This window comes from Delphinus delphis, chromosome 1 (genome assembly GCF_949987515.2).
Source record: "Delphinus delphis chromosome 1, mDelDel1.2, whole genome shotgun sequence".
NCBI classification, from domain to species: Eukaryota; Metazoa; Chordata; class Mammalia; order Artiodactyla; family Delphinidae; genus Delphinus; species Delphinus delphis.
Window position 1 is genome coordinate 39995453 of NC_082683.1, and position 22085 is coordinate 40017537.

At 42.9% G+C, this 22085-nt stretch overlaps 1 protein-coding gene across 1 annotated transcript in view; it reads right to left on the reverse strand.

Moving 5' to 3' along the window:
- AGBL4 (AGBL carboxypeptidase 4) overlaps window positions 1–22085 on the reverse strand; it is a 1259489-nt gene that overhangs the window by 335756 nt on the left and 901648 nt on the right. The window contains exon 5 of the mRNA XM_069540446.1: window positions 3305–3344. Within this exon, the coding sequence (XP_069396547.1) occupies window positions 3305–3344 (40 nt within the window). The remainder of the gene's footprint in view (window positions 1–3304; window positions 3345–22085) is intronic.

Genomic DNA, 22085 nt, shown 5'->3' on the forward strand with positions numbered 1-22085 from the left:
AGCAAAGTTCATAAAGCAATATTCATACATTCAACTACATTAAAATAAAAAAAAACCCTTCCATAAATCAAAATACATCATAAATCAAAAAACACAAGCCACCATCTGGGGTAAGATATTTGCAATGCATGTTAAGTGACAAAGTATCAACATGCAGAATAACAAAGAATTAAAAGTCAATAAAAAGAAACAACCCAAGAGAAAATTGAAAAATGATATGAAAAGTCAGTTCACAGAAGAAAGCAAAGTGGCCAATAAACATACGAAAAGATATTAAACCCCACCAGTAATCAGGGAAACACATATTATAAAAACAATGGGATAACATTTTACATTTATCATGATGACTGGTAAAAATTTATGTCTGATGATTCCAAGTGTGGAGGATTCAGAGAAATGGAAACTATTATACTTTGCTGTTCTTATACTTTGAAGTATCAATTTGTTCAACTACTTTAGAAAACAACTGGCCATTATACAGTAAATTTGAAGATGCATGCAATCAGTAATTCCTCTCCTAGTTATATGTTCTAGATAAATTCTCATACTTATGCACAAAATGCTCCAAGTAGTATTATTTAAAATTGCAAAAAAACTGGAAATAACCTAAATTATGATCAATAAAATGGAAAAAGAAATTGTGGTGTAATCATAATTGCTATGTAATCATAGCAGTTAAAATGATTGAACCAGAGCTACATGTATTCACAGGAATTAATCTCTACAGTATAATAAGTAAGGGAAAAGTTCAGTATGACATTTATAGTGTGACATCACTTATAGGAATTTGTAAAACAATACCAGTTATACCAGTCACATTTTTGGATATATAGATATAGAAAATCATTGAATTTATGACAGTGATTACCTATAGAGTGAAGGGAGAGAGATGCAATCAGCTAGGGGTACAGAAAAGTCTCAACTAGATCTATAATTTTTTTAATAGGGGCCTCTGTAGCACATATGGCACTATGTTGATATGATAAAGCCAAGCTGTTTGGTGGTGAGGGGGGCAATAAATGACTCCTCATTTTATCTCTACTCTTTTCTGTGAATTCAAAATTATTCACGATGAACAAAATAAGAGTTTAAAGAAGATAACACAGGTTTTTAAGGCTTCCAAATTCCCAGCCAGCATTTCTGAAGGCTCCTAGCTGATGAGGAGTGGCAGAATCAGACTGCAGTTCTGTGTTGAGGATGGTCTGGTGACGAGTGCAAACAAGCTGGTACCTCCCACTGGCATCCCCAGAGAGGTAGCATGCCCCTTGCTAGCTGTAGCAGCTTCTGGTGAGGTGGGGAATGGAGATGACTTTGAAAGTGAGAGACAGTTATTGACAGTAGAGGGAAGTGATTCTGACATGGACTAGAGTTGTCCAGGTAATACACAGCCTAATGGTCTTTCCTAACCTTTCCAAGTCATGACACACATGGATAACACTTGGTACACTGGAGTAGAGGCTACCACCTTGGCAGCTCAGTTATCCTGGGACCTATCTGTACCCCTGAGAGATGAGTGGATCAATATATCACGAGTGTATATCTTACAATATCACACAAATGTAGCCTACTTGCAGTACTGTATACTCGTGTGACGCAACATGACTTTTGAGAAGCTTTGACCCAGAAAATAGTCTTTTCTCATCTAAGAGTAGGGAAAATTATAAACCATTCCAAACTCTGGCAGTGCTTAACAGTTTGCCCAAAAAGAGTGCACTGAGAGTCACAACTATTCTGCTTGAATTTGTGCAGTAGCAATTAGGAACGGAAAGAGTTGCTGCAAAAGAAATGCAGTTAACAGAGTCTAAAAGTCTCCTTCTGAAGCAACTGAAGACGGATCAAGAAACCTCTCCAATTCACATGTTGGCATCATATCAGGGTGTGACCAGATGAGACTGGGATGTGAAAGCAGGCAATCTGGGTCAGCATTTGTGGAGCAGAACGGAAAACAATCATGAAGGAAAGCAACTAACCGGACGGACGGGCCAAAGATAATCACTTACCAACACCTTAGTGGGAAGGGATTGGTAGGTCACACAACTGAGCCATTCTAATATTATTAGCCCATGATTTGGAATTTCTATATATGTTAATTAGATACTTGTTAAACACAGTTCATTCTATGGGTTAGACCGAACGTTTTCAAACCAGTTCATCTTTGTTCTTCTGAAGTCCCAAGTTCAAAGAGATCTATCAGGTGGAAAGGTAGTAAGGCCACCTGAACTGGGTGGATGCAAATTCCATTTGCAGTCATTGTCTTATATCCCAGTTACATAGACAGATAACCAGCCTTTGGGCTAAGATAGTGCCTGCAGAGGACAATTTCTCAATCTCCTTGTGAGCCAATTGGCCCTGGACACAGCAACAGGCTGGGTGGTAGGCAGGATGACGTGGCACAGCTATATTGGTTACTAAAATACTGAAATACCTCCATATTTATTGGTAATTAGCCACTCCTAGAGCTCCCCAACCCTGCCATGTGACCACCCCCCCACACCAGTCCCTTCCTCAGGATGCCATCTCCCCACAGTCCGGTAAACAAAGTGTCAATGCCCAGCACAGTAGAGGGCCACCGGGGCCATTAAATATTTAGAACATCACCAATGAATGAAGATGGACCACCACACCCACTCTTGAATGCTCACTGCTGGCACCATCATCTCCTTGGATTCCAAGAGAGAACAGCATCTCTTGTTGGCCAGTTTTGCCTCAAGTTCCCAAACTGAAATAAAATACCTTCTGGTAAAACTAAACTGCTCAACTTTTCTCTGGGCTATATGCCAGACCGAGGGGAAGGAAAGGAGCTTTAAATCCCAGGGCCATAGCTTTGTTGTGGGACTTGTCCTTCCTAAAGGTGAGTGACAAGAGTCACAGGAGACCAAACCTGGTCACTTCCCCAGACGGGCCTTTCCTCATTAACTGTCCTCCCTTCATTCCATGCCATCTACCAAGCAGTTTCCCCATTCCCCATGATCTTCAAGCTTATTTCTCAGGAGACCAGGGCACTTCCTTGACACCTGGACCCACTGAGTGATCTGGGGAGAACCTGGCCCTGGAATAGGCAGCAACATCATAGTACCAACCCTGCCATCTGCAGAGTCAAGACAAGGCGGCACAGAGCTGGGGAAGAGAAAAGAAACCGCCTGTGGGGTAGAGGATGGGGGAGAAGGATCATTCATGACACAAGAACTCTGCTGTTCATTCAGGAAGCCAAAGGAGGAGGGCAGGAATTGCATTTGGATAGACAACGAGGCATCACTTTGGGAAATAAGGGAAAAGCCCAAGCAGAATGGCCACACCTACTCACCAGGGCTGGTTATCGTCAGGAGGTCTAGGTGCCGCTGTTGCTGCAAAAGAAAACACATTGTGAGAGCGCTGATTCAAGCCAGAGCCAAACTCGTTGCTTAGCAGGTCAGGGTGAACGTGCAAAGGGGATGTTCAGACACGCACAGCAGGCTGTATTGCGGAGGACGTGGTCTCACAGTCCTGCAGGGAGGCCTTGCACCCTAGAGACAAGGGGGAATGCATAGCCTTTCTGGTCAGAGCTGAAAGGGCCTTAGAGACCTTCCAGTCAGACCTATCTTATACTTCGGGAAAATGAAGTCCTGAGAGGAATGTGGCTTACCTATAGCCACAAAGAAAGTCCCTTTCCAGACTCCCAGCCATGGCTCCTCCTCTGTACCAGGCAGCCTCAGATTTCTCTTTGGTCACACTGGCTGTCCTGGTTAAGTGTCTGATATCCTGGCAACCCTCTTTGCCTTGGGTCCTTAAGTCACTGTCACCCTCCTGATACTCCTTTCTAACCAAGATACTCCTGGGGGCTGGTTTATTTATTAAATCTGCTCAACAATGCTATGACAGTTTCAATTACTGATGAACAAACCATTACTTTTCTAACTGAATCCTCATCTCTCTGTACCATACAACATTCAAAGAAAATAATATTTGTCAGGTACACTAGCCCAGATAGATGAAGTTTGGAGGCAACTAGCCTTGGCCCCAAGGGCTGAGGTGGTCAATATCTCAGTTGGCTCGCCCCCTGTCACACCATACTTATGGAGAAGCCTAGTCCTGAAATGGATGTCATGGGAACCTGAGGGTGGAGAAGAGGGTATCGTAGGCTGAGGATGGGGCAGTGGTAAGCAACTCTCTTAAAGACAAGTCAGGATTCCTCAAACCTCAGTCAACCTCTGTCTCTTTCCTACACTTGATTTTCTATTAATAGCAATTTCCATTAATATGTAGTTTTTCTTTCTTAAAAAGGGGTCCTAACAAACTTCACTTTGAGAACCACTGCTTCAAGGATACACATTGCAGGAGCTTCTGATTATCTGGTACTTCATCCAGCGGGTCCTTTGCCGTATTTCACCCCACCTACATTTCCCTCTTTATCTTGCCTCTCCCCTAGAATGGCTTCCTGAAATTCTGCTTAAGCAGAAAGGAGAAGGCAGCGACATTTTTTGAGTACTGAATATAGGCCAGGCACAGTACCAGGCGCTTTGATGTGTCATTTCTTCTTACACTCTTGGCAATCCTACAGGGTTGGTAATGTACAACAGAGGGACATGGGGTTCAGACAGGAGAAATTATCTGCCTAAGACCACATCTTCATCGAACGAGAGAGCCAGGATTAGAATTCAGTCAGTTCTAATCTTGGCTTGAGAGTCCAATATACGATCATGCACAATAAATCACTTAGCGTGATGCCTGGTACTTAATAGGTGCTTAATAAAAAGAGCTATTTTTGTATTGATGTTTTGTTATTATTATAGACCATGTGACCCTAGCTTTATAAAACCTGCCTTGCCCCTTTTCATAGAATTATTGGTACCAGAGCTCAAAGGTCATTGAGTCTGACCTGCCACCAGTATAGGAATCCCCTCAGCAATGTCCCCACCAGTTGTATGAACTGATTCTGTTTTATCCTTTTGCCTGACAGGGAACTCACGTTTTGTCAGTTAAAAATTTTTTTTCTGTTTTTTTTGGCCATGCCACACGGCATGTGGGATTTTAGTTCCCCGACAAGCCATCGAACCCGTGTCCCTAAATAGCTCTACTTTGAGCAGGGTTAAAAGCTGCTTCCTTATGAAATCATCCCTGTTTCTAGCTGCTTCAGCCCATGACAAGCTTGGAGGTCTGAAGAAGATCTGTGTCATCTTCCCTCCTGGTTAAATATTCCCAGTTCCTTCACCTTTTCCTTATAAGACCTGGTCTCAAATCTCCTGGCCCTTGTGGTCCCCTCCTCTTCCATTTAAATTTGATCTGTCCCAGTCAAAACCTCTTTAAGATCTCTCTATCTCTATCTCTCTCTCTCTCTATCCCTCTCTCTAATGATTTTTCAGGGCCCTAAAAGCAGGTCTGTAGCCTTTCATAGCCGTCTTAATCACGCATCCCTGTTTTACTGCCAGCTCATAATTCATTCCAGTTGACATTTTCAAGCAACAGTGCAACTCCAAGATGTCACTGACCTCCACTGTGAGCACACATCCTCGTGCTGAAATGAAACACACACCCACATATGCAAGCTAGAAGGACTGCTGGAGCCAGACTGCCTGCTCTCCCAATCACAGAACCAGGCTAGTGGGACAACTGGCTCACACTGCCTTTGCCAAGGCCAGCCTGTGAGGCTAGGCCCTTCCCTCATACATGAGGAAGGAAGACAATCTGTCCTTCTACTTTTCCATAAGCTTGGTTTTGTGGCAATCGCCGTTGGTGAAGGAGGTCCATTTATCTGAAAAGTGTCTATTTCCTCATTAAGATCTATCTCTAAATGGTGATTCTGTGTCCAGGGTCCAGTAGAGAAAAAAGGGAAGAAAACCTGACAGGAACACGGACAGACCTGGCCTTGTGTCCTAGCTCCTCTCTGTGGTTTTGGATAACTTACTGTTATGTCTCCGGCCTTGAACTTCATACCTCTAAAATGAGAGAATGAGACTGAAATACTGTCAGTGACTCTGAGTCAAATACAGCCAGACACTGTGCTTGTGGGCTCCCCTTCCGGTGTAGAGTTCTCTGAGCACGCCTGTAGCCAGGACCCTGGGGGCTAAATGACAGAGCTGAGAATTTAAGAGAAGAAATTTTAAGCTAACCTCTCACACAGCAATTTTCAGTGCTTGTGTGTCTTCCTCACTAGCTGAGGGGCATCTTAAGGGCCTGGAACATCTATTATTCAGTCCATGGCACACAATAGCCCTCAGTAAACATCGCTAAACTCAGCTGAACCATTCCTGGAATGCACATTATCCTTTCAAATCCCCATGCCTTTGCTCACGCTGTTCTCTCTAACTAATCTCCTGAGATCTTCACGGAGCTGCCTCCTCACATCTCAAGACGTCCATGAGGTCTGCTCTGCACCTCAGCTCCCAGACCTAACCCCCTTCTCTCCTTTCCTCAGAACAGAATATTTCACACTTTGTTCTTCCAATGCATCTTGTAAAACCTAACTTTTGTATCATGCTCTGTCTTAATGATCTGTTTCCTTCTGTTTCTCTCATGTGGTCTTTACTTGAGGATAAGACTATGCCATTTCCTCTCTCTATTGCCATTGCCCAGCACAAAGGCTGAAAGGAATGCTTGATGCCATCTAGCTCAAATGATTCAACTATTCCATTATTCCCTCTGCAACAACCCTGTTAGGTAGGAATTCATCAGCATGGAAAGTAAGCATGCCCCTTCCTCGACAGGACTTCCCCCCTGTCACGGCTTTGGGGATTCCTGCCTTTATGATTTTGCTCCTGCCATCTCAGCAGCAATATTATCTATCCACCTCCTCTGGAGACCTTCCTTCCTTTACTCCCACCCATAGGATCACCAGGCACTTTGTATTGATGTTTTGTTATTATTATAGACCATGTGACCCTTGCTTTATAAAACCTGCCTTGCCCCTTTTCATAGAATTATTGGTACCAGAGCTCTCTCCTGGACTCCTACAGCTCCTACTGTCTGTACCACTCCTGTGGTGATGAATTAAATCTAACTTGGTGACAAATCCCTTTAACCTACAGTTCACAGACATATGTGTACACCACCTAGTGGCCCAAGCAGATAAGTGTAGACTAGTGTTTTAACCTGTAGCTCTTAAGATAGGATTACAAAATCTGCATGTTCTATATGCAAATAAAAACAAAAGTGGACATTCAAGAATCACTGTGCAGTAGTGAGGGTGGGAGGGAGATGCAAGAGGGAGGGGATATGGGAATATATGTATACATATAGTTGATGCACTTTATTATACAGCAGAAACTAACACACCATTGTAAAGCAATTATACTCCAATAAAGATATTAAAAAAAAAAAGAATCACAACAGTTTGAACCTAAGATACTAAAATATCCAAATCATTCACTCAAAGTCCTTAAGAAATAAAAGGAATAAACGAAAGAGAAAATTTTCATTCCTAAACGGTGTGCCTGGTATAATCATTTAGGATCACCAGCGGAAACTGTTTGGCATTTATTACAATAGGGCACATGATTTGTGGAATTTGACCAATAATAGAAAACTAGTTATATAAGAAGGGAGCATGGTGGACATAAAGAATTACCAGATTATTTAAATTAGTTACCAACTGAGAGACATAAGGGCCTTTTACATGGAGATGATATATTACCTAACTGCCTGGATGGTAGAACATGCAATGTTAGTTGGAGGAAATGAAGGTAGCTAGCTAGGCAGCAGGTTTGGTAGGCTGACAGGGCCTGCTGGCTGAGGTCTGAGCAGCTGAACCATTAGCTAACCATAAGCTACAGTCTCAGGAAGGCAGGCCCTTCACACGTGTGGTAGTGGTACCGTGTGTGTGTGTGTGTGTGTGCGTGTGTGTGTGTGTTGAGGAGTGGGGGGAACATTTCTCCTCAGATAAAGGAATTCTAAACCTACACAGAGGGCAATGTGTCCAAGAGTGCCTGTATGGCATTCCATGGATTCCTGGCGGAGTGTGGGTATGCCAGGGTTGGGTCAGTTAGGAGGTAATGTGTGGACTCCTGGCTGTGTCTGACTCTGCATCCAGCTTTCCCTGGTAAGAGTGGGGCCTCATAAACACTCAGAGGAAACCCATTTCTGTGTTTAACCAATGTGTGGTTGATGCAGAGTCATGACTCCATAAAGGTCATGGGGGCTGGAGGTTCCAAGGCCAACAGGAGTAATCTCTGAATTTGATGCCAACCAAGGATGGCAGAAGCATCTGTAGTGGATGCTTAAGGAACTGTCTATCAGCATCCTTGTTCCAAGAGTCATCCATATTCCTCTGTTCATCAGTGGAAGCTATTTTGTTAATACACTTCACCTCTGGTCACAGTTGACAGCCCCAAGGGTAAAAGTACTGAAAGGTGGGTCGGTTAGAAACCTCATCTAGGAATTTTGGATCTTTTGTGATTTCAATTATTCTCAATGAAAACTATTGTTGTCCAACATTAAAGAATCTATCTTTAAAATTTTTGTAATGAAAGTAACACATGCTTATTTTTGTCATTTTCCAAATTTCCAGAAAATACAGAAAGTAAAAATAAATGAAATCCCACCACTGAAAGAGAAGCACAGTTAGCATTGTTTTGGTGGTTTTTTTTTTTTTTGTCATCTTTCTTGCTTGTGTTTATTTAACAAGGTCATATTTATATATAATAAATGAAGCATGCTTTAATCTTGTACAGCATTATGTTATTTTTTTTTTTTTTGGTCTCAGGCTGAGTCTTTAAAGTATAAGAATGTAAGTCACATACATTTATTGTTATGTGACAACTCTTGTTGCTATGATTTTGTTTCTAGTCCTTTTTCAGGGAAGGTGGTGTTAGTAAGACATCAAGAGAGAACTACTTGGTTATTTTGTCACAGGAGGCAGTTTGAAAAGCCCAGCTACTGCAGCCTAGAGATGTAAACAAAGTCCTCTGAATCTAGGGAGACTCTTCCAGGCAATATCCAACCTGCAAGATACTCTTTTCTTCATGTTTGAAGTCCTTCTCCCTGCAGTTACACAAAGTATTTTGTGGAAAGAGCTCCAAAATCAAAATCAGACAGACAAACGTATGAATCCTGACTCTACCATCTTTGAGCTGTTGTTATCCTAGGCATGTTACTTAAGCTAGTTGGCAATTAGGTATCCCATTCGTAAAAAGAGTGTAGACCAACCTCCAGGGGCCTAACAGGAAAGAGAAGCTGAGAGAAAGAAGAAGAATCATTCACAGGTGAGGGGGTTGGGGGGGTGGGTGGGAGGTGTCAATAGGTAGAATGGGAAGCACACTGGTCGGAAGCTAGGATTTCTGAGTGCCTCTCCAGCTGTGCCCCACCTCAGGCTGAGACTTTGGGCTTCTCACCATCTGGTACCTAGCCTTTTACAACAGCACCTTAACTGGTCTCCCTGCTTCGTGTCTTGCAAATTGCTGCTGCAGCTGGAGTGAACTTTCTAGAATCACATCTTAAAACTCACCAGGCCTCCTACAGAATAAAGTTTAACCATTTAGCTGCTGTTGGAGGACTTCTGTGACCCAGCTCCTGCCTCTTTTCTCCTGTTCCTTCAGACTCTGAGCTCCAACCATGATGAGCCACTTCCAGTTCCCCAAATTTTGCTGTGCTCTCACCTCAAGGTCTTTGCACGTGTTGTTCCCTCTTAGAACAACAACCCAACCAGATTTACCTGGCTAATTCCTACTTGTTATTCAGCTCTCCACTCTCATGCCACCTCTTCTGTGAAGGCTTTCTTGACTTGCCAAGGCTGGACTGGATCTTGCCCTTATCCCTCTGACCTTCCCTATCAGAGCAGCATCACACTGCATCTCCCTGGCCTATTTACTCCTCCATCCTCTCCACTGGCTGTGTGATCTCCCTGAGGGCAAGGGCTGTGCCATTATTACTTCACTCCTCTCAGGGACTAGCCCAGTGCCTGACCAACAGATGATAACAAAGATTTGCCGATCACTGGTTACCAGGATGATAACTAGAGAAGTTCCTGCTGAATCGATCATCAGAAAAGGTCTTTAGTTTTATCCCCTTCTCTCTCAAAAGACACACACCATAATTTTTCTCAAAACCCTCTCTGATTCTGTCTTGGTGACCTAGGGATTAGACCACTGAGAATTTGGCCATCTTCATCTGGATGAGTAATTATGAAGCTACAGTTAAAAACGGACTTTTCATTTTCATCACAAACTGCATTGCAATTACTTCTCGGAATGAGAAAGGGACGTGGTGTTCCAGGAGCTCAGGGACTGGTTTGATGTGTGAGGTTCTATGTGGTAGAAAAGAACAGTCACTGATTATGTGTTCTGTTTTGCTTTTTTCTGTTTCGTGCAGGATAGCTATTAGGGGAAAAATCAGTCTTTCATGTCACAGACTGGAGATAATTTAAATAAGAGGACCAGTAATCCCTGTGCATTTTCCTGTCACTCCAGAAGCCAGCCATAATGGGGAGGACCTGGGGATCCACACCCTCTAGAAAGGGAGGTCACGGGCATAGGCATACATTTGGCTTCATGGCTCAGACCCTCTTTTCCCTGCAACCCCCTTCCTGTTCAGTTCCCACCCCCCACCCCTCACCCAGCCATAGTCATTTTCTAGGCATCTAGGGATCTCAGGCTCCCTCCCTGCCCTACCCCAAGCAGAGCCTGCTCCCTAGAAAACATCTTATGTGGTGCTGACCTCTCCCTAAACTCACTACTTCTGATCGTTCTTACTCCAGTCTAGCCTGCTTACTGGCTGCAGGACTGATCACTCTAAAATTAAATTTGATCCTTTCTTAGAATAATTTAATGATCCCCATTGTCAACAAGGGATGAGAAATATCCACAAATTCTATGTGTTATTTGAAAAAGCAGTTTTTATATTTTCACATAACCTCATGTTTGGAGAACAAACAAAAAGTTACCTATTATTTTCGGAACCAAACTTCAGATAATAAAGGTGGGTCTAATCACCTTGGTCAGTGTCACACGTAGAAGATGTGGCAGGAGGAAGGTGTGGGGAAAGCCAGTCGCCTCTGTGAGGAAAGGGAGCAGGGATTATGAAAGTCTGAAAAACGCTGTCTCAAGCACTGAGTTCATGCCCACACCCCACTGAAGCGGGACGCCGGTCTTCTGTTTACCTGACCATTCTGTATGCCATCACCTTACCTGTCCCTGACCCTGCCTTCTGCCTTTGACATGGCCCTCTTTCTACTTCTCCTCATATGCCGAACAAGTGACGTGCGGCACGGCTTCTGCAGATAGCCCTGGAACTTCACTCTCTGCCTCTTCACTTGTTCACTCATTAATCCAACAAATAACCATGAAGCATCTACTCTGTTCCAGGCATATTGCTGAGGAGAACGAGAAAGACACAGCCCCTGTTTTCAAAGAGTTAGCTAGTAGTGGAGTGGAGAAGACATAGTAAGCAAATCATCACACAGTATGCATTAATTTCAGTTACGGTAAGTGCTCCAAAGACAAACATGGGGAAAGGTACATGACCAGGGTTCAACGTATTCCTCAAGCCCCACCCGGGCCGATGGCTGATGCCTGGACGCCTCCCCTACGCATCCACCAACTCCACCACCTTCCAGGGGAACCTGACCAAGGGCTGAGGCTTAGCTGCCCTCTTGGGCACCTACTCCCATCAGGATAATAAAAAAATGCATTAGCCTTTTACTCGGGGAGAGAGTGAACATCGCTCAAGGCTGAACTAGAATCTCATGACTAGGGGTTAAATCCACTGGGAAGCAGAGTGGGGCAGCAGACAAAAGCTAGGGCTGCACAGGCGAGATTGCATCAATGTACTTCACCGAGGAGTCTCTGCTCCTGTTAGCTTCCTGTTATTGGAAAAGCCAGGCACCCAAGTGGCTTTCATCCCCAGGGCAGCTTAAGGAGCATTTGGGTTCACCTCTGGCAGTCTGCACAAAAGCAGGGCCAGTGGCAATGGAGAGGAGCATATGAAACTGCAGAGACATTTTGGAAGCAGGATTAATGGTAGCAGAGGCTGTAGCAGCTGCATTTGCTGAGCACTTACTCTGTGCCAATCCTCACAGCCTTCTGAGGCCAGCATTGTTACCCGTTTTCACAAATGAAGAAGCTGAAGTTCAAGAGGTTAGGTTATGTGCTCAAGGTCACAGCTGCTAATGGAAGAACCTAGATTCAAACCCATACTGTTGGCCTCTGATGCCTGTGCCCAGGTAGCTGTGAGAGTATTGAGTTATGAGAAACGTTCTTGGTGATCCCCAGGTTTCACAGGGGAGTGGGAGGGGCTATGACTTAAGCGTGATGTTTTGTATTTTTCCTTCATAGCGTTCACAATTTGAAATTCTATATTTATCCGTATTTATATTTGATTAATGTCATTCTCATTATATGCTAAGCTCCATGGCAGAAAGGACAGTTTAGTTTTCCTGGCAGAGTGGACTCTGTCTAAATATGTATTAAAAAATTAAATGTGGAAGGCTAGATCAGGTTTTTGAAGAGGGCTGGATAAACAGCTGAAACCCTTACTCCTGCTGGAGAGAAATGACACACCTCCCATGCTAAAACCCCAGAGACTCAGACGGGGGCTTGTGCTGGAAGACTTCACCCTGCCCAGCTCTGGAGGAAACAGTGAGAGGAAGGTTGTTCCAGTCATGAGTCAGAAGAGTCCATGCCAGGACAGATTGCTTCTTCCCCACCCTCTGCTCCAGCAGTATGAGGCCATGTGGGAACCTGCAAGAACAGACGTGGCATCTAAAGTGACGGTGAAGCTCAAGGCTGGAGAGGATGCATGCATGGCTGACAGATGCCTACCCAGTACACCCATGGGCCCCAAAGCCTCTGAGCATTGATTTCATCATGTCTCACATTACAGTTAGGTATTTACATATGAGTCTCTTTTTTCTTCCCACCTGTACCTCCCCTCTCTCCATCTCCTCCCCCCCCGCCTTCTCCTCCAAGGTGACAGATGAATATTTTCTATATTGGGTATTCTTCTGTACCTGATCCCAGATAGGACCACAGGAAGTTTGTTACAGATGTGATATTTTGGCTTACCATCCGACAAAGTTATATGGTTATAAATTCTCCTTTTTTATATGTTTTAAGTCACAACTTTTCTTTTGTGAAATCAAATTTTAGAGTTTAAAAGATATGCCTTTTAGGGCTTCCCTGGTGGCACAGTGGTTGAGAGTCCGCCTGCCGATGCAGGGGATACGGGTTTGTGCCCCGGTCCGGGAAGATCCCACACGCCATGGAGCGGCTGGGCCCCTGAGTCATGGCCGCTGAGCCTGCGTGTCCGGAGCCTGTGCTCCACAACGGGAGAGGCCACAGCAGTGAGAGGCCCATGTACCGCAAAAAAAAAAAAAAAAAGATATGTCTTTTAGGTCTTCAGTTTATACTTCAAAGCTGCGATTACCCTTCATCCTCAAGATCACCACGACCCAGCATGAGTGAGGCTATCCCACGACATAGCCTCCTGGAATGTCAGAGCAAGGGGTTTGCAGGTCATTTGGCCCAACTGCTTTATTTCAACGAAAAGCAAACCGAGCCCACAGAGGGGAAGGGAGCTGCTCAGTCACCTGCCACAGTGTTCTGCACTATTTGCTTATGTGCCTCCTTCAACAGAGCGGAAAAAAAGGGATGTTTATATCCCATCCATGCCTAAAAGAGCACAGATGCTCAGAGAACAAAAAACTGTTGAGGAAAGCAAGAGAGTGGGGTAAGGGTATGGAGGCAGGGAAGGAACTTAGTTAAGAATTTGTTTTGAGTTTTAATACCATTATTTCTATTTGATTCAACTGGTTTTAACTGAGGAGTTACCAAGAGGACTTCCTTCAAGAGGTGGTAATTGAAATGGCCCCTAAAGGACAGGAACCAATTTACTTCTCACTGAGAAAGTGAAGCCAACTTTAAAAAGAAGAGCACAGGAATCTGGGTTGGCCATAGGTCCTGCTGTCCTCTGTCTCTAGGAGCTAATGAGTCTGTTCATGTTTGACATCTGGTTCTTAAGACTATCAGGTTATCTCCTTGAAACACTATTTTCTGTTCGTTTCTTTACATATTTGGTTATTCAATATATAACACTAATTCCAAAAAAATTTGAAGATGCTTAAAAGAATGCAATAAAATTAAAGCACATGTAATTAAAGACATGGAGAAAAAGAAAAATAAGGAGAAATTAGATGCTAGGTACAAGGTCATAACTCAGAATTCATATTCTGAGATACTCTTCTCATTTGCTAGAAGTAGGGTACAGATTTGGCTCTCAGCTTTTCAACAACTTAGGCACAGTGGAAAACTCGGTTACAATATACCCAGTGTCCTAAGGAAAAAACAAAAACCCCAAATAAAACAGTTGAATTACAGAATCTCCACTGTTCCTAACTTGAGGTCTGAGGGAAATATCTTCTTAGGGTCCTTAGAAAGGGTATCTTGAGGCCTAGTGGTTGATAGGATTTGGCCAGGTCATGCAGTGACATACCAGCAGACCTGAGTCTCATTCTGCTTTTGAATAAGGCTTATGGAGCACAGAGATAGGTGAAATGACCACCAGGACCAGAATAAGAGGCCCCAGGTCTGTGCCATGGATAAGAGCAAAGGACAGACATGAGCACAAATCCTAGCCTGTATACTCACAAGTTTATAGCCCTTGGATGAATTGTTTAAACTCTCTCTCATTTCCACATTTCTTTTTTTTTTTTTTAAATTTATTTACTTTTGGCTGCATTGGGTCTTCGTTGCTGCATGCAGGTTTTCTCTAGTTGCAGCGAGCGGGGGCTACTCTTTGTTGCCACGCACGGGCTTCTCATTGCGGTGGTGGCTTCTCTTGATGTGGAGCACGGGCTCTAGGCATGCCGGCTTCAGTAGTTGCAGCACATGGGCTCAGCAGTTGTGGTCTGCAGGCTCTAGAGTGCAGACTCAGTAGTTGTGGCTCATGGGCTTAGCTGCTCTGCGGCATGTGGGATCTTCCTGGAGCAGGGATTGAACCCCTGTCCCCCGCATTGGCAGGCGGGTTCTTAACCACTGCGCCATCAGGGAAGCCCCCATTTCCACATTTCTAATGTAGGGATAAGAATAGTTTTTAAACCAGAATATAATTCCACTCAGAGTTTTTATATTATAACAAACATTACTGTATTATGGAATATAATATAAAATCCACGTCTCTTTTAAAGAGAAAAGATTCCATAAAACATTAAAGTTATGGATTTTTTGAGTATCAAGGTCACTCTTCCCTACTTAGGTGGAAGAGCTCGGAGGCTCTGTCTTCACAAAGGATCATATCACACTCAAGTAAGTGTTCAATAAAGGTTTTTTTGCTCCCATTCTCCTTCGGATTCAGCAAGTGTGCAAAGTTGTTCACACAGGCCTGCACAGAACCGTGGTAAGGACTGAGTGAAATAATGAACCAGGAACACTTGTATTTTGGCCCCAGCTTTGCCACTTTCTTGCTGTATGAGCCAATAATTTACCTTCTCTGATCATGTCTCTACCACATACTAAGTGATCATGGGCAAGTCAGTAAAATACTTTTAAATGGGTTTTTAGCAACCCACCTACTCGTAAAGCAGTTAGCCTTGTGCTTGTCATATAATCTGGGGGTAAATGGCACTTAGACTGCTAAGACTTTTATTTTTAATCCCGAGACTGCTTGGAAAGCCTTTCCTCCTCTCTGTCTCTATATATGACTTCTCTATTACATCATCACCTTCTGGAAGCCTCTGCTCTCCTAGGCTGGGTTAGGTGCCTCCTCCAGGCCCCTCAGCACTTCGTGCTACCCTTGGCCACAGACATTATCACTGTGGGTTGCAATCACCTGTGAGTCACCCTGCCGTGAGAGCTCTTGCGGACAAGGATGCTGTGTGATTCAGATTGGTATCTCCAGCTCATACCACTGTACTTGGCACAGAGAAGGCCTTCAGTCATGTTTGCTGAATTGCATGAAACTGGAGTTCTTGAGAAAAATATCATGATATTCAGGATAAAACTGTGGCACTGAAAGTGAGGCAACATTAATGTGTTCCTGCCCACCCAGAGTAGTGCCTCTGCACGATGTCAGAGTTATATATACCGCAGGAAGTAGAAGTGCCTGGCCGTAACAGTCTATTTTCCGCACTTGGCTAGCTCTCGTGGAAGCTCCATTCCACGCTGACGGGCCACGACTTTCCATAAGAAATCGCCAGCTTGATTGTGGGGAAAGAATCCAGATCTCATTGTTCTTTGTAAGCCTGGGACAGAAGGTATTATTGCTTGCAAAATGGAACTGGCTAAATTAATTTTCCTGAAACAAACATCTTTGCCAAATAAAAGCAATGCATAATAACAATCCATAATGAAAAGTAAAATGATACGTTTTGTTACGTGGGGCAGGCAAATGTGCTCACTACAAAGAAAGACCAAAATGTGATTTTCTTGGAACCCCAGGGACACACCTTGAAGTCTGAGAGAGGGATGTGTATGTGTATGTGTATGTGTGTGTGTGTGTTCAGGAGTAGAGTAGGGTGGGAGAGAGATCTCTTTCTGCCTTTTTTTCTTTTCCTTTCCTTTTCTTTCCTTTTGCTTTTGAAAAACAAGCATCATTCCTGTCTGATTTCTGCACAATGCAGCCGGAATATTCTCATTACACTTTTAGTAGACAGGAATTGGAAAAGTGAGGGGAGTCAACGTTTATAGAACTGCCCTTATTTTCCCTTGACTAAATTTCCTAACCTATTTTAAAATTTATTCCAACTTTATATATATATATGTGTGTGTGTTTATGTGTGTGCATATATCTTTGTAAACTGATAAATCCTTTCTAGAAAAGAGTTAATTAAGATGTTAAAAACTTAATTGTACATCTACTATGTAACAGGTGCTTTATTTATGTTTACTCGTTTTATCCTCATAAACATAGGTATTTAACCTCCATTTTAGAGATGAGGAAGCTGACATTCAAAGAGGTTAAGTAAATTGCTTGAAGTCACATAGCCGTTAAGTGATGGCACTAAGATTTAAACCAAGCTTCTGACTATGAAACCCATGTTTAAAAACACTCTCTCCATAGTATATAGTATTATTAAATAAGAATATTGATGATATCCAAAAAGGAGAAAAATACACACAAAAACTCAAGATCACAACAGCCATTTTCATTTTTTTCATGCTGTTTTCTAGTTCTTGTCTAAATATCTGTACTTGTAATGCATGGGTAATAATTATACATGAAGAACAAAGAGGTAGTCATGGCATAAATACGATTTTGCTACTTTCTGTATTCTGTTATTTTTAGGTTACATTATATCATAAGAAGTTTTCCAATAGTATTACACAGTCATTGTAAAACTATTTTAATGACTTCATAATGTTTCATTTAGTGAAAGGGCATGGTTTACTTAAACATAGAACATTTAGGCTGTTATTATTTTGTTATTATAAATGACATTACGGTAAACATCTTCCTGCATACAATTTTTTCCTTCATTTGGATTAGATTACCTCTCTGGGATGAATACCCAAGAGTGGAATTACTGGGTCAGAAAGCATGTACCTTTTTAGTACTCATGATACATACTGCCACATTACTTTCCAGTAGGATCATTCCAATTTACACTCCCATAAGAAGTTCCTGAGATAAAGATTTTACTGTAGCCTTGCCAACATGGGGGATTATAACCTTTAAAATATATTTTTTAATGTAATAGTTATCATATGGTATCTAAGCGTTGTCTTTTTTTTAAAAGATGATTCAGTAGGTTTGAATTCTTTTTCATTAGCTTGTTCGTTCATTGTGTTTCCTATAGTGAGAGTTGACTTTTCACATTATATATCTGGCATTAAGGTTTTAGTTCTATTTGCATTTCAAACTCTCAGGGGAGAGCCACCTCTCTTGTTCTCGGTTCACCATCTTTGGTGGCACTGGAAATACCCACTCGGGGACCCGATTTGACACCAAAGGAAATGCTTCCCCTAAATAACAAGGTCATTTTTAAAGTTTCCAGTTAAAGATAGAGCCCACTAAAACTAGGAAATGCACATCTAGATAGTGTTAGTATAGGCTCACAAGGATTTAAGGATGCTCTGAGTTCCCCTCCTCCTTTAATCCCGTTCTAAGGAAGGACCATGTCACTTCTCACTGAACAGGAGGAGCTCTGCAGGAGATCGAGGGCACTGACTGGGCCACAGTACAAGAGGTGGTGTTTTCCCCACGACTGCCCTAGAGCAGGGGTACCGGGCAGTGGCCTGTTAGGAACCAGGCCGCACAGCAGAAGGTGAGTGGCAGGTGAGCTAGCGAAGCTTTATCTGTATTTACAGCAAGAACTTGAGGGAAAAATTTATTTTAGGTTAGGATTCACGTGTTCAGTAGCCATCTACTCCCTAACTAAAAGTACCATTACCCTCCTTTTGCTGTGTTCAGAGAAGAGCAGTCACTCAGTCAGCCACACATGCACATGGCTTAGCACATATTGTATACATAGCTCTGACTTAAGCCCTGGGGCAGAATGGGAAGTGGGCACAGAGGAGCACTTACCTGGGCCAGGCGTTTTGTTTATATTGGCTCACTTAAGCCCCACAATATTATGAGGTTTGTTTCATAATTCCCTTTTGTAGCTGAAGAAACTGAGGGCCAGAAACGTAACGGAATTTATCCGCGATCCCAGTTATGAGCTGGTCTCCATGCTTCTAGTTGCACTTCCCTCAACCCATTCCCTACCCTGCGATCAGAGTGAAGTTTCAAAACTGCCAATGTGCGATTCTCTTTAAAATTCTCCATTGATAAAATAATAATGTCTAAACTACCTAACACTACCGTTCTGCCCTGCCAGCCTCTAGCCTCCATGCTTGCTGCCACGCCCTTCACAGTCCAGGCTCCATGCTGATCACCGTTAGTCTGCAGGACACCATGCTTTACCTCTTGCCTCCCTGTCTTTTGCTTTCTTTCTTTTTTCATTGAGGTATAACTGACATATAACATTATATTAGTTTTTTTTTTTTTTTTTTTTTTTTTTTGGCGGTACGCGGGCCTCTCACTGTTGTGGCCTCTCCCGTTGCGGAGCACAGGCTCCGGACGCGCAGGCTCAGCGGCCATGGCTCACGGGCCTAGCCGCTCCACGGCATGTGGGATCTCCCCGGACCGGGGCACGAACCCGCGTCCCTTGCATCGGCAGGCGGACTCTCAACCACTGCGCCACCAGGGAAGCCCCATTATATTAGTTTGAGGTGTACAACAATGATTCAATATTTGTATATACTGTGAAATGATCACCACAGTTAAGTCTGGTTGCCATCTGTCACCATACAAAGTAATATCTTTTTCTTGTGATGAGAACTTTTAAGATCTACTCTCTTAGCAACTTTCAAACATGCAACACAAAATTAATGATTCTAGTCACCATGCTGTACATTAGGTCCCCATGACTTATTTATTTTATAATCAGAAATTTGTACTTCTTGACTCCCTTCACCCATTTCACTCCCCCACCCCCTTCCTCTCTGTCAACCATCAGTCTGTTTTCTGTATGAAATTTCTCTAGTCATGACCCCTGAAAGTATAGTCCTCATGTCTTTTTACAGGCCGTTTCCTTTGCCTCCCACATCCTTGCTGTCACAGTCTTTCCTTGGTTAGCTACTTCCCATTCCTTTTTCAAATCTCAGTTTAAAGGTTATCTCCATCATTAAGCCTTATCTGACCCCCCCCCCCAGAATAGCTTAGATGCCATTCTTCCGTGCTATCATAGCACTTTGGCTACCATCCTATAATTGTCCACTTGTTTTCTCATTCAACTGTGAACTCCTTAAAGGTGAAAATTGTCTCACCCATCACTGTAGCCCCAGCATTTAAGCATAGTGAATGGCACAGAGTAAATGCCTACTGTAGACTGAATGTTTGTATCTCCCCAAAGTTCTTATGTTGTTGAAAACTAATCCCCAGTGTGATGGTATTTGGAGGTGAAGGCTTTCGGAAGTGATTGGGTACTGAGGGCAGAGCCCTCGTGGATGAGATTAATGTCCTCATAAAAGAGACCCCAGAGAGATCTCTTGCCCTTTTCACATGTGAGGTTACAGGAAGAAGTCTATGAAGCAGGAAGCAGGCTCTCACCAGACACTGAATATGCTGGTGCCTTGATCGTGGATTGACAGCTTCCAGAACTGTGAGAAATAAATTTCTATTGTTTAAAAGCCACCCAGTCGATGACATTTTTGTTATAGTGGCCCAAACAGACTAAGACAGTGCCCAGTAAATATACTTGAATAAATTAAGAAATGAGCAGAGTCAGAAACTGCAGAGCTGGCAAACACATCACGATCCAAGAGGTCAGGGGTTTTTCAACTATAGTTTTTTGTCGTTACTTTAAGTTGTTGAATGTTCTTGTCCACCATTCATTGAAAGACTGGTGGAATAAACAATAAAAAGAAGGTGTGATCACCAATAAATGAAGAGGAAGGCATTATTTGTAGTTGCTCAAGCCTCAGTTTTCCCAGCTGTGCCCCCCCTAGAGGGCCCCCTGTTCCAGGCCACCTACTCTATCAGCATTCTGTAAAGACCAAGCATGGGCTTTGCAGTCACACCCTGGTTTGACTCGTGGCTCTGCCTTTTTCCATCACTAACTTTCCTGCAGCTACCATTGAGCAAATGCCTATCATGTGTCAGGTACTGTACTTCGTACTCTTTTTCTCTTAGTCAAATCACTAATTCTTTTTTTTTTAATAGATCTTTATTGGAGTATAATTGCTTCACAATATTGCGTTAGTTTCTGTTGCACAACAAAGCGAATCAGCCACGTGCATACACATGTCCCCATATCCCCTCCCTCTTAAGCCTCCCTCCCATTCTCCCTATCCCACCCCTCTAGGTCATCGCAAAGCACTGCACCGCTCTCCCTTTGCTATGCAGCTGCTTCCCACCAGCCAACTATTTTACATTCTGTAGTATATATATGTCGATGCTATTCTCACTTCACCCCAGCTTGGCCCTCCCATCCCATGTCCTCAAATCCATTTTCTATGTCTACCTCTTTTTGTTTCTTTTTTGGAATTTTTGAATTTTATTTTATTTATTTTTTATACAGCAGGTTCTTATTAGTCATCCATTTTACACACATCAGTGTATACACGTCAATCCCAATCGCCCAGTTCATAACACCACCATCCCCACGCCCTGCTGCTTTCCCCCCTTGGTGTCCATACGTTTGTTCTCTACATCTGTGTCTCAATGTCTGCCCTGGAAACTGGTTCATCTGTACCATTTTCCTAGGTTCCACATATACACATTAATATACGATATCTGTATTTCTCTTTCTGATTAACTTCACTCTGTATGACAGTCTTTAGATTCATCCATGTCTCTACAAATGACCCAATTCCGTCCCTTTTTATGGCTGAGTAATATTCCATTGTATATATGTATCACATCTTCTTTAACCATAAGTCTGTCGATGGACATTTAGGTTGCTTTCATGACCTGGCTATTGTAAATACTGCTGCAATGAACATTGGGGTGCATGTGTCTTTTTGAATCATGTTTTTCTCTGGGTATATGCCCAGTAGTGGGATTCCTGGGTCATATGGTAATTCTATTTTTAGTTTTTTAAGGAACCTCCATACTGTTCTCCATAGTGGCTGTATCAATTTACATTCCCACCAGCAGTGTAAGAGGGCTCCCTTTTCTCCACATTCTCTCCAGCATTTGTTGTTTGTAGATTTTCTGATGGTGCCCATTCTAATGATGGTGTGAGGTGATACCTTATTGTAGTTTTGACTTGCATTTCTCTAAAAATTAGTGATGTTGAGCAGCTTTTCAGGGGCTTCTTGGCCATTTGTATGTATTCTTTGGAGAAATGTCTACTTAGGGCTTCTGTCCATTTTTGGATTGGGTTGTTTGCTTTTTTTAAATTGAGCTGCATGAGCTGTTTATATATTTTAGAAATTAATCCCTGTCCATTGATTCGTTCGCAAATATTTTCTGCCATTCTGAGGGTTGTCATTTCATCTTGTTTGTAGTTTCCTTTGCTTTGCAAAAGCTTTTAAGTTTCATTAGGTCCCATTTGTTTATTTTTGTTTTTATTTCCACTTCTCTAGGAGGTGGATCAAAAAAGATCTTGCTGTGATTTATGTCAAAGAGTGTTCTTCCTATGTTTTCCTCTAAGAGGTTTATAGTGTCTGCTCTTATATTTAGGTCTCTAAACCATTTTG